Source organism: Molossus molossus, unplaced genomic scaffold (assembly GCF_014108415.1).
Source record: "Molossus molossus isolate mMolMol1 unplaced genomic scaffold, mMolMol1.p scaffold_m16_p_13, whole genome shotgun sequence".
NCBI classification, from domain to species: domain Eukaryota; kingdom Metazoa; phylum Chordata; class Mammalia; order Chiroptera; family Molossidae; genus Molossus; species Molossus molossus.
The window spans coordinates 13,653,009-13,668,303 of NW_023425348.1; the positions used below are offsets into that span (position 1 = coordinate 13,653,009).

At 41.9% G+C, this 15,295-nt stretch overlaps 1 protein-coding gene across 1 annotated transcript in view; it reads left to right on the plus strand.

Moving 5' to 3' along the window:
• The window catches only part of ARHGEF12 (Rho guanine nucleotide exchange factor 12), a 117,113-nt gene that overhangs the window by 40,192 nt on the left and 61,626 nt on the right, over positions 1–15,295 (plus strand). The window contains exons 7-11 of the mRNA XM_036260064.1: positions 1,838–1,895; positions 10,033–10,211; positions 12,248–12,325; positions 12,492–12,611; positions 14,134–14,274. Coding sequence (XP_036115957.1) covers positions 1,838–1,895; positions 10,033–10,211; positions 12,248–12,325; positions 12,492–12,611; positions 14,134–14,274 — 576 coding nt within the window. The remainder of the gene's footprint in view (positions 1–1,837; positions 1,896–10,032; positions 10,212–12,247; positions 12,326–12,491; positions 12,612–14,133; positions 14,275–15,295) is intronic.

Genomic DNA, 15,295 nt, shown 5'->3' on the forward strand with positions numbered 1-15,295 from the left:
GTTAGAATTGGGGAGGCATATATTACTTGTCAAACTGATTATTCTTTCAAGTGAACTTTACAAAGGTATAAGAAGAGCTAATGAAAAAAGTGTGTTAATTATATAGGTTTATGTGAGGTGACATGGGGTGGATTAATGAAAGCAAGTGACCCTAGTCTGGATGTAACCTGTCCGTGGAACGCAGGAGAGGGTTCAGAGCAGGCCTTGGATTTTGACCGGTAGGAAACACTGGATTAGTAAGTAGTTACTCTCGAGACAGTTGACTCATGTGATTACTTGAAACAAAATTACTGTACAGGAAAAGATACCGTGAACATAATTACAAAGAACCATTTGGAAAAAAGATTTGAAAAGAGTATATTCTTAATTGTAAAGAGCACTTTTCAGTCACTAAGAAAAGAATAAACTAATAGAAAAGTGGGCAATTCCCCAAAGTAATTGAAGTAAATAATATATTAATAACAATATGTCCAACCTCGCTGATAAAGATAGGTGAAAATATACTTGATCATCAGAAATTGTAAAGATTGATAGTGTGTACTAGGTAGATTGGGTTTGGTAAAATGGCTATTCTCATAAGCTTGTCATGAGTATAAATGAGGTCAAATCTGTTTGGATCGAAATTTGTGAATATGTATCAAAAGCTGTATACTTTATATAACCTTTGACCAGCAATTTTGCCTTTAGGAACATATCTAAGGAAATAAGTGTCAAAGGTAAAATGATATGTGTCCAGGGAAATTTCAGCTTCATCATACTGAAAAATTATAAACAACCTAAATATGAATAAACTGAGAACTAGAGAAAAAAATTACATTTCATCTGAAGCTTTTAAATGTGTTTTTTTAATTGATTTTTATTTCAAGAGAGAGGAAGGGAAAGAGAGAGAGAAACATCGATGTGAGAGAGAAACAGTGATCGACAGCCTCCTGCACGCCCCTCCTGGGGATCAAGCCTGCAGCCTGGCCTGTGCCCTGACCAGGAATCGAACTGGGACCTCTCGATCCATTGGACGATGCTCAATCCACTGAGCCACACTGGCCGGGCATATCTGCAGCTTTTAAAAAGAATGTGTGTACCTATAATGAAAGATATCCATAATACAATATAAAGTATTTATTTTTTTTTTGCAGAAAAAAGGCAATTATAATCTTTATTAATATGTAACTAAGTATGAGGTATGTATGTGCTACAGTAGTGTCTCAAGGATTAATCATGGTTGACAGTGATCGTCTCTGGTGGGCATGATAAATATACTTTCACTTCTGTTTTATACACTGATAAGTATTTGAAGTTATAAAAATCAGTATTACTTGTATCAGAGAAAAAAATAGTTTTAATATTAGATCCATGTTTGATATTTTTACCTGCATTTAGCCTCTCTGAAAATTAGGTCATAATTGGGAAACTAAAAGTAAGTTGAATATTATTTTGGGAATATTTGTGATTTTTATCTTTGAAAAATGCATTCTGATTTTGACAAATTACTGAATTTGTCATTAAAAGCAGAGAGAGAGTTTCTGTTGCAAGAGCCCTCCCCGGGAAGGGTTTGTAAATCTGTTGTGTGGTGTATTTCGTCGTCTGTCGAGGTGATTACACTGTAATGCCTTCTAAATCCAGGCCTTGTTGTGCATTCAAGTTCATTTTGTTGCTGAGTACACCTTACAGAATAGTGGTAAAAGTGAATATTGAATCAAATATGTACATATTTTAATATATACATAGCCCTATGTACTACATTATAATTCGTTATAGTGTGTACAGTAATTCCTAAAATCAGCTTACCCATTATGTTGATAGAATGTTTCTGACATACACTATTTTTATTTTCTTGCAGGTGAATGGAACTCTGGTGACTCATTCAAACCATTTGGAGGTGGTACAGTTAATCAAATGTAGGTGAATGTTACTGTTTTTTCATTGTTTTCTGAAACCCTGAAGCAAGGATCAGCAAACATTTTCTATAATAGACCAGACAGTAAATATTTTAGGCTTTGTGGAGCCTATGGTTTACTACTTGACTCACAAAAACAGCTATAGACAATGTATAAATGAGTGCGTGTGGCTGTGTTTCAATAAAACTTTATTTGTCAAAACAGTTTGTGGGCTAGATTAAGCCCCTTAGCCAGACTCCTGCATCACAGGAAAGTTCTGAGGTGAAAAGTCTTAACTAAATAATGATCTTCTGCAACTTGTATTTGTGGTTGATTACAATATCCTTTTCATCTTGGTAATATTGAAAGCATATGTTTGAAAGAAATGTCTAAGCCACCTGAGAGGGAAGAGATTAATAAATTGGACACAATGGCCTAGATGAACTAAAAAACCTTAAGAAAATGTATATACTTAAAGTTCCCCCAAATCATAGCATTTGTGACCATTAAGTATAAAAAGAAAAAGGTTTTCCTTTTAAAGGTGGTGAAATAACTGACAGTGAGTTCCCTGGTGGAATTAAATTGAGAAATGCATTTAAAAGTTCAGCTGAAAAGTCTATGGAAAGACTTGTGTCGATGAAAAGTCAGTTACCTAAAGAAATCACTTACTTGGAAAGTCCTTTCTGCTTGATGCTGGATAAGTGGATGTCTTTCGTTGAGTCCTTCTGGTTATGGTTAATTTTGCTTTCTGTCTTCTCCAAATATTTTTTAATGGCATAATAGACTTTTATTTATTTATTTTAAGTATTTATTGTTGAGAGTATTATAGATGTCCCCCATTTTTCTCCCATTGCCCCCTGCACCCAGTCCCTGTCCCACACCAGGCCTTCACCACACTGTGGTCTGGATCCATGGGTTATGCATATAAGTTCTTTGCTTAATCTCTGCCCGCCCCTCCACAGCCCTTCTAATTGTTTTTGTCTTTCTGTATTTCTTTTTTCAATGTCATAGTTTTCTGAGTACAGGTCTTTAACAGTTTGGTTAAGTTTATTCCTAGGTATCTAATTTCTTTTGTTGCAATGGCAAAAGGGATTTTTTTTTTTAGTTTGTCTTTCAGAGAGATTTTTACTAGCGTATAGAAATGCCATTGATTTCTGGATGTCAGTTTTTTATTCTGCTACTTTTCCAAATTTATTTATATACTCTCGTAGTTTTTTTTTGTGGATTCTGTAGGGGTTTCCATGTACAGTGTCATGTCATCTGCGAATAATGACAATTTTACTTCCTTCTTGGCAATTTTGATGCCTTTTTTTCTTCTTGTCTGATCACTGTGGCTAAGAATTCCAGTACTGTGTTGATTAAGAGTTGTGAAAGCAGACATCCTGTCTTGTTCCTGTTCTAAGGGAAATGCTTTTAGTTTTTGTCCATTGAGTATAATGTTGGTTTATGTTTCTCATAAATGGTCTTTATTACCATGAGGTATGAGTCCTCTGTTCCCACTTTGCTGACAGTATCCAAAATGAGTGCTAGATTTTGTCTAATGCTTTTTCTGTATCTATTGATATAGCCATTTGATTTTTATCCTTCATTTTATTAATGTGATATATCAATCACATTTATTGATTCGCGAATATTGTCCCAGCCTTGCATCCCCTTGGTCATTTTTTTTTTTTATCCTCACCTGAGGACATTTTCTCTTTTTTTTTTTCCTTGTTGTTCAGATAGAGTGGGAGGGAGAGAGAGAAACATCGACGTGAAAGGGACACATCCAGTGGCTGCCACCTGCACAACCAACCAGGGCTGGGGACAAACTGCAACCGAGGTACATGCCCTTAGCAGGAACCGAACCCAGGTCTCTCTGGACCACAGGCTGCTGCTCTAGCCGCTGAGCTAAACCGGCCAGGGCTCCACTTGGTCATTTTGTATGATCTTAATGTGTTGCTGGATCCCATTTACTAATACTTTGTTGATTTTAGCATCTGTGTTCATCAGGAATATGCCCGTAATGATCTTTCTTTGTGATGTCATTATCTGGTTTTGGAATTAGGATTATACTGGCCTCGTAAAAAGAGCTTGGAAGTCTTCCTTCCTCTTGGGTTTTTTGAAATAGTTTGAGGAGGATAGGTGCTAGTTCTCCTTCGAATGTTTGGTAAAACTCCCCTGTGAAGTCATTCAGTCTGGGACTTCTGTTTGCTGGCATTTTTTTTTTAAAATTCCTGCTTCAATTTCATTAGTTGTTATTGGACTATTTAGGTTTTCTGATTCTTTCTGAGTTTCAGAAGAATGTATGTTTCTAGGAATTTGTTCAGTTCGCCCAGGTTGTCCAGTTTGTTGGTTCATAGTATTTCCTTACAATCCTTTGTATTATTATGGTGTTAGTTTTTACTTCAGTTCTTTCATTTCTGATTTTATTTATTTGTGTCCTCTCTCTTTATTTCTTGATGAGTCTGGCTAAAGTTTCATCAGTCTTATTTATCTTTTCAAAGAACCAGCTCTTAGTTTCATTGATCTTTTGTATTTTTTTTTTTTTTTCAGTCTGTATTTCATTTATTTCCACTCCTGTCCTGATTATTTCCTTCCTTCTGCTTACTCTGGGATTTTGTTGTTGTTCTCCTTTTAATTCTTTTAGCTGTGGGTTTAGATAGTTCATTGGAGATTGTCCTTGATCTTGAGGCCTGCAGTGCTGTGGGCTTCTCTCTCAGGACTGCCTACGCTGTGTCCGTAGATGTTGGGTTGTTTTGTGTATATATTTGTTAGTTTCCAGGGAGTTTTTAATTTTCTCCTTGATCTCATTGGTAACCCATTCTTTGTTTAAAAATATGCTAGTTAGCCTCCATGTTTTTAAATGTTTTTATTGTAGTTGATTTCTAGTTTCATGTCATTGTCACTAAAGAAGGTATTTTATATGACTTCAGTCTTCTTGAACCTGTAGAGAATTACTTTGTGTCCTAACATGACGTCTGTCTTTGAGAATGTCCTGTGTCTACTTGAGAATAATGTATATTCTGCAGATTTTGTGTGAAATGTTCTGTTAATGTCAGTTAAATCCATCTCATCTAGTTTGTGGTCTAAGGTTGCTATTTCCTTGTTAATTTTTTTGTCTGGAAGATCTATCCAGTGTTGTCAGTGGGGTGGTCAAGGCCCCTATTATGACTGTATTGCTGTCAGCCTCTCCCTGTAAGTTCTCCAAGAGCTCTTGTATACATTTGTTTGCTCCTCTAATTGGGTGCATATGTGTTTACCACGGTTAATCCTCAGTCCTTTTAATATTATGTGGTGGCTTTCTTTGTCTCTTGTTCTATCCTTTGCTTTGGATTCTATTTTGTCAGATACAAGTATTGCTACCCCTTCTTTCTTTTTCATTTCCATGTGCGTGGGAATTTTTTTTCATCCCCTCACTTTCCATTCTGTGTGAGTCTTTTGTTCTGAGTTTGGTCTCTTTTTGACAGTTTATATATGGGTCATGTTTTTTAATCCATTCAGGTACCCTATATTGGAGCATTTAATTCATTTACATTCAATGTTATTATTAATAGGTACTTATTTATTGCTATTTTATTCTTTATGGCTATATTCCTCTTAGTCTTTCTTCTTCTTACAGCAGTTTCTTTAACACTCCTAGCAGTACATGCTGGTGACAGTAAGATCCTTTAGCCTTTCTTTGTCTGGAAATGTCTTTACTTCACCTTCAATTTTGAATGAAAGCCTAGCTGGATAGAGTAGTCTTGGTTTTACATCTTTCCTTTTTATTACTTTGAATGCTTCATGTCATTCTCTTCTAGCCTGTAGTGTTTCTGTTGAGAAATCAGCTCACAGCCTTATCGAGCTCCCTTGTAGGTCACTGACTATCTCCCTTTCTGCCCTTAAGATTTTCTCATTGTCTTTAACGTTTGCCACTTTAAGTATGATGTATCTCAGAGTGGGTCTCTTTGGGTTCATTTTGATTTGTACCTCTGTGTTTCTTGAAGTTGTGTGGCTTTTTCCTTGACCAGTTTAGGAAGTTTTCTGTCATTATTTCTTCAAACAGGTTCTCTATCCCTTGTTCATTTTCTTCTCCCTCTGGTGGCCCTATGATGTGGATGTTGTTCTGTTTCATGTTGTCCCAAAGTTTCCTTAAACTGTCCTCATGCTTTTTAGGTATTTTTTTGTTGTTCCTGACTGAGTTGTTTTTTTTTCCTGCCTTGTTTTTTAATTCACTTATTTGATTCTCTGTTTCATGGAGCCTGCTTTTAATTCCTTCTAGCATGTTCTTGATGTCAGATACAGTATTCTTCATTTCTTCCTGGTTCTTATTTATAATTTCTGGCTTCATGCTGGTGTCCTTAAGCAACTTTGTAACTATTACTCTGAATTCTGTGTCTGATAACTTGCTTACTTGCATCTCATTTAATTCTTTTTCTGCCACTTCCTCTTTGTCTTTAATTTGGGTGTTGTTTCTTTGTCTCCCCATTTTAGTTATATCTTTGTGTTTGTATCAGTGTATTAGATATGCTTGCTGTGACTCCCAGTCTTTGTGGGGTGGGGTGTTGTGGGAAATGCCCTGTGGGGCCCTGTGTGTGGTCTTGCACTGCTGAGCTGTATGCTTTGGGAGTAACCCTTTGTGGTCTGCATGGGCCTCCTGTTGTAGCTGGGTCTCGATTGTTGTCCTCTCCTGGGCGGGCTCCTCTCAGGATCCTCACCAAGGCTCAGACACAACCTCGTGTGAGCTGTTGTTCAGGTGCTGACAGAGGTAAACAAACAGGAACACACAAAACACCCCAACATGCCTGCTGGTGTGGCTCAGTCCATTGAAGTTGTCCAGTCTGAGGGGTCCCAGTTCCATTCCCAGTCAGGGCCCGTGCCTGGGTTGTGGGCGCGATGCCCAGTAGGGGGCGTGCAGGAGGCAGCCAACCAGTGTTTCCCTCTCACATCGATTTTTCTATCTCTGTCTCCCTTCTTCTCTCTCTAAAAAAATTAATAAAAACATATTTTTAAAAAATCCTGACAACAGTAGAAACAACCACAAAAGAGAAGAGAATTAGGAAAGAGAACAAGAATAATAAACAAGAAAGGGAGAAAAAGATAATATTACTTATCGGAAAACAAGAAATAAAGAGAAGACCAGCAGAGAAAGGGGCAGAAACACGTTCTGACAGGTCAGAAGGGAGAGCAGACATCGGGGTGGAGAGTAAGGGGAGGAAAGGTGGCTCGGAGGACCTGGTCGAGGGAACAGACTTGAGTTGCAGGCTCGAGCCTCAGCCCCAGTCAGGGTCTGTGCAGCAGGCAGCCAATCGATGTGTTTCTCTCCCTCTTTCCCTAAAAATGTCCATTCTCCCTAAACATCAGTTGAAAAAGCATCCTTGAGTGAGAATTAACAACAACAAACCAGACAAGACGACAGAGAAAGAAAGAAAGACAGAAAGGTCTGTGAAGGTAAACGCAAGAGAGAGAGGGAAAGTGAAGGCAGGAATGAAGACCAGTAGGAAGAGGAAGGAGGCCGTTAGATGTGAAAGATGAGAGAGGGCAGAGCTGTCCACCACAGTGGTAATGCCAAGCATTGACGAAGGAAAAGTAAAGAAATATTGAAAGAAAGAACAAACAACAACAACAAAATAAAACCCAGCCAAGAGAAGTGTCCTGCCAGCTTCTCTGGTCCCAAGTTCTATTTTGCATGATGAATGCAGGCTCCTGGGAGGTGTCAGCCAACGTCAGGCGCTGTCCAAGTTTGGCTCTGGGCGCCCTGTTCTATCTGTGCTCGTCTGCGGACCACCTCTGCCCGTCAGCTGCTCCGCCTCCCCGCAGGTTGCCTGGTCTCCCCCCAGGGGCTTCTGAAGGCAGTCTTCAGGGTGGAGCCAGGCTGGCGCAGCTGGGGCTCCTGGGACCCCTCCTTAGAGATTACGCGTCAGGGGCACTCAGTGAGGGGAAATTAATCTCTGCTTTCAAGCCAAACTCTAGTCTCTGGCACATGCTCCGCACTCGTCCCCGTAAGGTGCCTGGTGCAGGTTCAGGGTGGATGCCGCCTGCCGCCTTCTCTGCAGGAGAATTTCAGCTGCTCAGGGCTCAGTGGGATTGATCACAAGAGACTCTGGTGAATGTGTTGCCTTCCCAGCCCTGGGGGGGTGGGGGGCTAAGCACTTCCTTCTGGTCCCAGACAACACCCTCTGAGGGTCTGACTCTTGGAATGTCCTCCTCAGCTCTTCTCCCGACCCCACTGCACTGCACTCAGAGGTGGTGCCAGGCTTCAGAGAGCTGATCCACACTGTCCTGGTGGAGGGGGTGATCCCCCCTACAGGAGCTGGTGACAGCTCCACCTCCTTCCCAGACTGCCTGGATGAACTCAGGAGCGGGGACCCGCCCTCACATTGTGGTCCAAAGCCCAGCTCCTGCTCGCCTGTCTCCCCAGGATAGCCCTTCCCAGGGGGTGCTGTCCAAAACAGTCCCTGCTCTGCAAGGACCTGGTGCCCTGCTACACAGGTCCAAGAAGAAGGGGTTACAAAGCCAGCTCCTTGCGGGCTCGTGTCCGCAGGGCTCCTGTCAGTGAAGTGGGGTCCAAGAATCCCCGCTCTGCTCATGCTTCACCACTCCTCAGTGTGGGTTAGACTCCACAGGACCGGCCAGTCCCTGCAAGTTCTCGGGTGGGGTGAGGGGTCCCAGCCACGCACTTGAGGTGGGAGAATCCTTTCCCCCTTCCCCACGCCCCACAACCCGGCTGCTCTCTGGGGCTCTGTTCAGCGCCTTTCAGGAAGCAAGAGTTGCTGCTGGGCACAGCCCTCCGCCCTTCTGTCCAGGAGCCACGCACTGCAGCCTTCAGCGGTCAGACCCGGGGCGGGGGTGAGGGGCGACTCTCCCACGGGCTGCCCACAGTGCGCACTGCGTGCTGCCCTCCCACTCAGTCTGGACTCCTGTGTCCAGCCCTGTCCCATCTTCATGTGGGCATCTCAGCCTCAACAGGCTTCAAGCAGACTACTCCTCTGCCCCACCCCACCATCTCCACCATGTCTTTTCAAAGCTGCAGGTGCCCAGGCTGAGAGGTGCCCAGCGTCCTTGACGCCTCTCTCACAAATCATTTCATATCCAACCCATCAGCAAGCGCTGTGGGCTCCCTCTTCCCCTGGTACAGACGCAGCCTCCCTGGTTGACAGCGTTCCCCTGGATCCCTGTGCTGTGTGGGCTCTCCTTCTTGGAGGTCCCCGCCCAGGGAGGGGAGCCCACACTCCCACAGGGAGGGAGCCTCTCAGCTGAGCACCGGCTCCATCTGTGGGGGCTCCCCCTTTTCACAACTCCCCCTCTTCTCAGTCTCTATGCTGTTTCTTCAGTGCTCCTTGGAGAAAATAGGTCCCGTTGGCGACAATTTCTTGTGCTTTCGAGCTGACCGCGCAGTGTTAGCTGTGGATCCGCGGCTGCAGCGAGGGCACTCAGTCTCCTGCCACCCTGCAGCCATCTTGCCCTCTGTCTTCTCTGAATTTTTAAAATTAAAACTCAAACCCTGGCTGGTTTGCCTCAGAGGTTAGAGAGTCGGCCTGCAGTCCAGAGAGACCCGGGTTTGGTTCTCGCTAAGGGCACTAAGGGCACATACCTCGGTTGCAGTTTGTCCCCTGCCCGGGTTGGGTCATGCAGGTGGCATCGTGTCCCTTTCATGTTGATGTTTTTTTCTCTCTCTCTCTCCTCCTCTCCCTCCCATTCTATCTGAACATAATAATAATAAAATTAAAAGTCACTATTTATTGAGTTTTATTTCCCAGTTTTTGTGGGATATGTTTTGTCAATTTTATTTTGTAATGCTAATTTAAACTTGCATCATTATATTTGAAGGAATTAGATAAGCACTACTTAATTATTTTACATATGAATTTTAAATTTGCATTTAAGAAATTAAATACAGTCATTAGATGGTGATTAATTCCCTCTTCTCTAATTAAAAATTGGGGTTATACATTTCATTTGCTTTTAGTACTATTATGCGTAATAATTTGTATTTGAAAATGACATTGTTCTTTTAGATTATCAGAGGAGTCATATAAAAGACAAATTAGGTTCTTTTTATGCAGGTAAGTGGTTAGATGATGAAGCTTTCTCGTGTGACTGGGTTCTTGGTGTGTCCAAGACCACGTGAAATGCTGTGACCGTTTTCTTACAATGTTACTTCTTCTTCCCTCCCCTTCCGTGTCCCCCTCCCCAGCTGGCTCCTATGTAGCGCTCACTGTTCAGGGACGACCACCTGGGCTGCCCCAGATCCCCCTCGCTGACCCTGAAGGGGAGCCGCCAGCCATCGGACTCATGTCTCCCATCGTGACGTCCCCTCGCTCGCCCGGCGCGACTGGGAACGTGGAGAGGATCACGAGCCCTGTGCTCATGGGGGTGAGAGGGGAGAGCCCGGCTGCCTGGTGCCCTCGCTCTGTGTTCAGAGCTTTGAAGTGTTGAACTGATGGATTTAAGTTCAAGCTTCTGGGAAATAATTTCTAATATAATAATTACATGACACAGTTGACCCTTGAACAACATGCATTTGAATCGTGTGGGTCCACTTATACACAGATTTTTTTCTTTCAATAAATACAGCACTATAAATCTGTTTTCTCTTCCATATGATTTTCTTTGCTGTTGTTATTAATCCTCACCTGAGGATATATATTTTTTTATTGATGTTTAGAGAGAGTAGAAAGGAAGGAGGGAAGGAGAGCGAGGGAGGGGGAGAGAGAGAGAGAAACATTGATGTGAGAGAAGACACATCAATTGGTTGCCTCCGGCACATACTCCAACGGGGCTGGGGATTGAACCTGCAACCCAGGTACATGCCCTTGACAGATAATCAAAACCACAACCCTACAGTGTGTGGGCTGACGCTTTATCCCCTGAGCCACATTGTCCAGGGCCCTTACGATTTTCTTAACATTTTCTTTTTTCTAGCTTCCTTTATTGTAAGAATTCAGTATTTAATATATGTAACATTCAAAATATATTAAGCGGCTATTTATGTTACTGGTACAGTTTCCAGTCAGTAATAGGCTATTGGTCTGACTGGTATGGCTCAGTGGTTGAGTGTTAGCCCCTGTACCAAGAGGTCACTGGTTTGATTCCCAGTCAGGTTATGGGCCGATTCCCAGTGGGGGGGGCATGCAGGAGGCAGCCAGTCAGTGTTCTCTCTCATCGATGTTTCTATCTCTCTCTCCCTCTCCCTTCCTCTCTCTCTAAAATCAATAAACGGAAAAAAATTTTTTTCAAGTAATAGGCTATTAGTATAGTTAAGTGTTGGGGGAGTCAGAAGTTACATGCAGATTTTCAACTGCAGGGGGTTGGAAGCCCTGACTCCCATGTATTCAAGAGTCAGCTGTAGTCTGGAATAATTACTGAGTATTGGGATAGGAGATTTAACTCAACAGATACTAAGTACAGTACCTACTATACATAAAACAGCTTGCCACTCACAAAAATATGCAAGACAGTCTATATTCAAGGTTCTTTTATTTAAGAATATATACTTTGAAAGGACATGGGGTTTGTTTGTTGGTTTGTTTGTTTTGTTTATTGTTAAGTTCCTAGTACCTGAAGAAAAGTACCCAGTGCTTGGCATATAGTAGCTGCTTAATATACCTTTGTTGTTTGAGATTGAAGCAAAAGTGTACGAGTAATGACAGTGCAAAGGCGGACTGTGACAGGAGGGGATTCGAGGAGGGAAAGCGCACCAGCTGTGATGAGGAGGGAGCTGCATTGCAGCCTCTCTAAGTGAGCCTGGAGAGCAGGTGATAGGCCTGGGGGGAGGAGCGGAGGACAGTCAGGGGAGCATCAGGTACTTGGGGAAGGAGCACGGACTCTTCTTTGGCTGGTGCCTGTTCAGGGCTTATGTGTTGGGAGATGAGCTGGAACAAAGGAAGACTGTTTACTTTTAAAAATCACAACTACCGGGCTATTTACATTAGATAGACAGTGAGAGCCATCAACATTTCTTTTGAGCGAGAGAGTGACGAGGCTGTCAGGGGTCTAGGAAGGCTGACTGGAGAAAGGGAAGGTTCATGGAGCCAGGAGAGATGGTGTGAGGGGAGCTGGGGAGCTGGGAGTTTGCTCATGCGGGGTTGAGAGTAAAGGTCTAAAAGGAAACTAATTGAGCATTGTTCTTATATTTGAGCCAACTTCATTTTTCCAACTAATGTCAGTGTTTGATGTTTTCTTAAACCAAGTTTAGTAAAAGTGAAAAGGGCTGAAATTTCCCTGTAGTCTTTTATCTTTAGTGTCATGTCCAAACGTCCTCATAAGTGTGGAAAGAAAGAAAATCTCAACAGGTGTTGAAAATCAGAGCTAGGGCATGCCATCATATGTCTTGTTTCCGTTTATTTATTTTAGCTTCACTTTCCCTATATTGGTTCTTTTTTGTTTGTTGTTTTTTATCTTTTTTCTAGGAGGAAAACAATGTGGTTCATAACCAGAAAGTAGAAATTCTGAAGAAAATGCTGCAGAAAGAGCAAGAACGACTGCAGGTACTGAGTTAGGAAAGGGTGGTCGCAGGCCAGTTAGAATGCGCGTGGGCGCTTCTCGGGACCGTCAGCCGTATCGCGTTAGTGCCGTGAGCTGTTTGAGTAAGAAGAGGCTTCGGTATTTTCTTGACATAAGTAATTAATTATCAACATGCTTTACAACTTTCAGATACTGCAGGAGGATTATAGCCGAACACCTGCTCCGAGGCTGCTCAGAGAGATCCAGGCGGCCCGGAAGCACATCCCCCAGCTGCAGGAGCAGCTGTGCAGAGCCACCGGCGCCGCGCAGGTAGCACCGGACGCAGGAGCGCTGCTCGCTCCGCGCTGAGCTGTCAGGGGAAGTGCAGTCGCCTATTTGAAAGTTATTTCTTTTGACCAGAGAGACCAGGGTTTGGTTCCCACTGGGGGCACGTACCAAAAAATAAATAAATAAAAGTTATTTTTCCAGCAGGAGGTCGGTCCTGTGAGCACATTACAGAAATAATGATTAATGAAAAGAAATGTAGGCTTTCCTTATATATTGCCCTACTCATGGTTTAATGTTTCTTTTTTCCACAGTACTTTTAAGAGTGCTTTTGCTGTGATGTGACAAATTACTAGAAATGTATTTAGATACATGTATTTATACTTTTGAGGTTCCTTGTGCAATTATGTTTTAGTCTGGATATAAGGTTTTACAAATTGACCTGCATTGGTACTAAGTACTTGGCAAGATTTCCTTAATCTGCACAGCAGCCCTCTGAGGTTGGATGCTGTTCTTTCCCCATTTTACAGATTCACTAAAGAAGCTCAGAGATTCAGTAGTTTGCCGAGATCACGTAGTTCAAAAGCAATGCAACTGGGATTTAAGCCCAGTCTCTTGAATTCAAAGCACATTCACATTCTTAATGACTATATTTTTATTGTAATTTTAAAATAGATTTCAACAGAATTTGCTACATAGGTAGGAGATGATGGTGTCATTAGAAAAAATAGCTTAGCATTTATATCTCAACCAGATTTATATTCTATAATATTCATATTTGGAATATGAAAAGCTCTTTTTACTTCATTTTAAAGCAAAGTGGATAAATTGCCTGTACCACGTAACAGTTACTAAAAGCTGTTGATCTGCTCTGCTTCCTCAGTCAGGTCTGCCAGTGAAAGCCAGACTCATCTGGCCTAATTGAAAAGTCATACTGTGGTTGTGAGAACTAGGGTCTAATCTGGCTAAATTACTTATACAGGGTCACAGTTATAAGGACTTGCTGGTTTAGTGTACTTTCTGTTACATGTTATTTATTTCTTCATCATTTTTAGTTCCAGTAACTATATGAAGTTTTGAGAATTACGCTTCAGTAATGTTGACAGTTTTATGTTGTTATTACTGAGCACAGACAACAGTCTTACTCTGCTTGAACAGTAGAAATGTGGTTCCTGGTCTTACCTTGCAGCACTGCGTCCCAGTGCTCATGATGCACTGAAATTCCGAAGTGTCGGAGGGCAGTGAACCAGATGTTATAGTCCAATGATCTTTACTAATGGGCAGGAAATAGAAATAATATAATTTAACAAACTATTTATCTTTGTGTTCTGTTTGGAAGTTCAGACTTTTTCCCTCCTTATTGAACTGTCTGGTCATAGCCGTTTTACTGCCAGAGAATTAGTAGTTGTTTGTGTTTGTGAGTTGTAGATTTGAACCATTCCTGATCACATCACACTGGCCACATTTTAGCCGTCTTCTCTAGACTGTAGTGCAACTCTGTTTCTTTATGCAGTCTGTAATGAAAGTCTGTTCTGTGTGTGTGTGTGTGCGCTTGCATCTGTTTTAGGATGGGGCTGTGATTACACCCTCCAAGCCTTTGGGTGACACACCACCGATCAGTGAGATGGAAGCAGATGCTGCTGATGGACTGGGCAGAGCTGACTATAGCAGTGGAGAGGGTTCTTGGCCCAGTAGTGACAACGCAGACGTAAGTGTTCTACCTCTTTATCTCACTGTATTCTTTACAGCTTCCTGCTAGCTTTAATTTTAAGTTACATGAGTTAAAGGTGTTCTCTTATTGCTGATAATCTTTTCGTCATTGCCGTCTTTAATGTAGCAGTTTGATGAGCAGTATTCTGGACACTGTTGTATATGAGCTTTAATTCCAGAGTTCACTTATCTCCTTGGACACCCATTGCCAAGTGTTTCTTTAGAGGAGACGGAATTTCCCAGTAGGCATCTCGTTTGAGGATAGAAAAGTTCATGATGCTAGTTCTTTCTTACTGAACGTAGAGGCCAACTGTTCTCATCTTTAAGAGCATGTTAAATTCCATTTGTGGTCACAGTGACTCAGTCTTGAAACATGGGGCACTTGGGCATTACAGAGAGGAAAAGACTTAGTTCTGTTAGGTAGACTTCAGTTAATAGCCTGTGTATAGTAACTTTCTTGATTAACCCAGAAATTTCCAGATAAACATAGATATTTGTTAAAAGGTAATATATTTTAAGTTGAATATGATGTGGCTTCATAGTCAAATGAAGACTCAAAAGCTGAGTTCAGTGTTACTCAGTAATACTTTGTAAGCAGTGACAGGAATAATGACTTGCAAATAGATCACTCTTTTTCAAAGTAATGAGGACTGTAGTCTAAATCTGTGTTTTTAAAACTGTGGTTCATGACATCAGTTTAGTTGGTTGGGACTAGCATAAAAAACAGAATAGCGCCCTGGCCAGCTTGGCTCCGTGGTTAGAGTGTCAGTCCGCAGACCAAGAATTGCGGGTTTGATTTCAGTCAAGGGCACGTACCTAGGTTGTGGTTTGTCCCCAGCCCTGGTCAGGGTTGTATAGGAGGCAACCAGTCGACGTGTCTCTCTCAGTTCGATGTTTCTCTCTCTCCCTCCTTCCCACTCTTATCTGAAGATAAATGGAAAAATATCCTCAGGTGAGGATTAAAAAAAAAGAATAGGAAATAAGAATGCTTTCCATGTAGAAGTGACTTTTGTTTACAC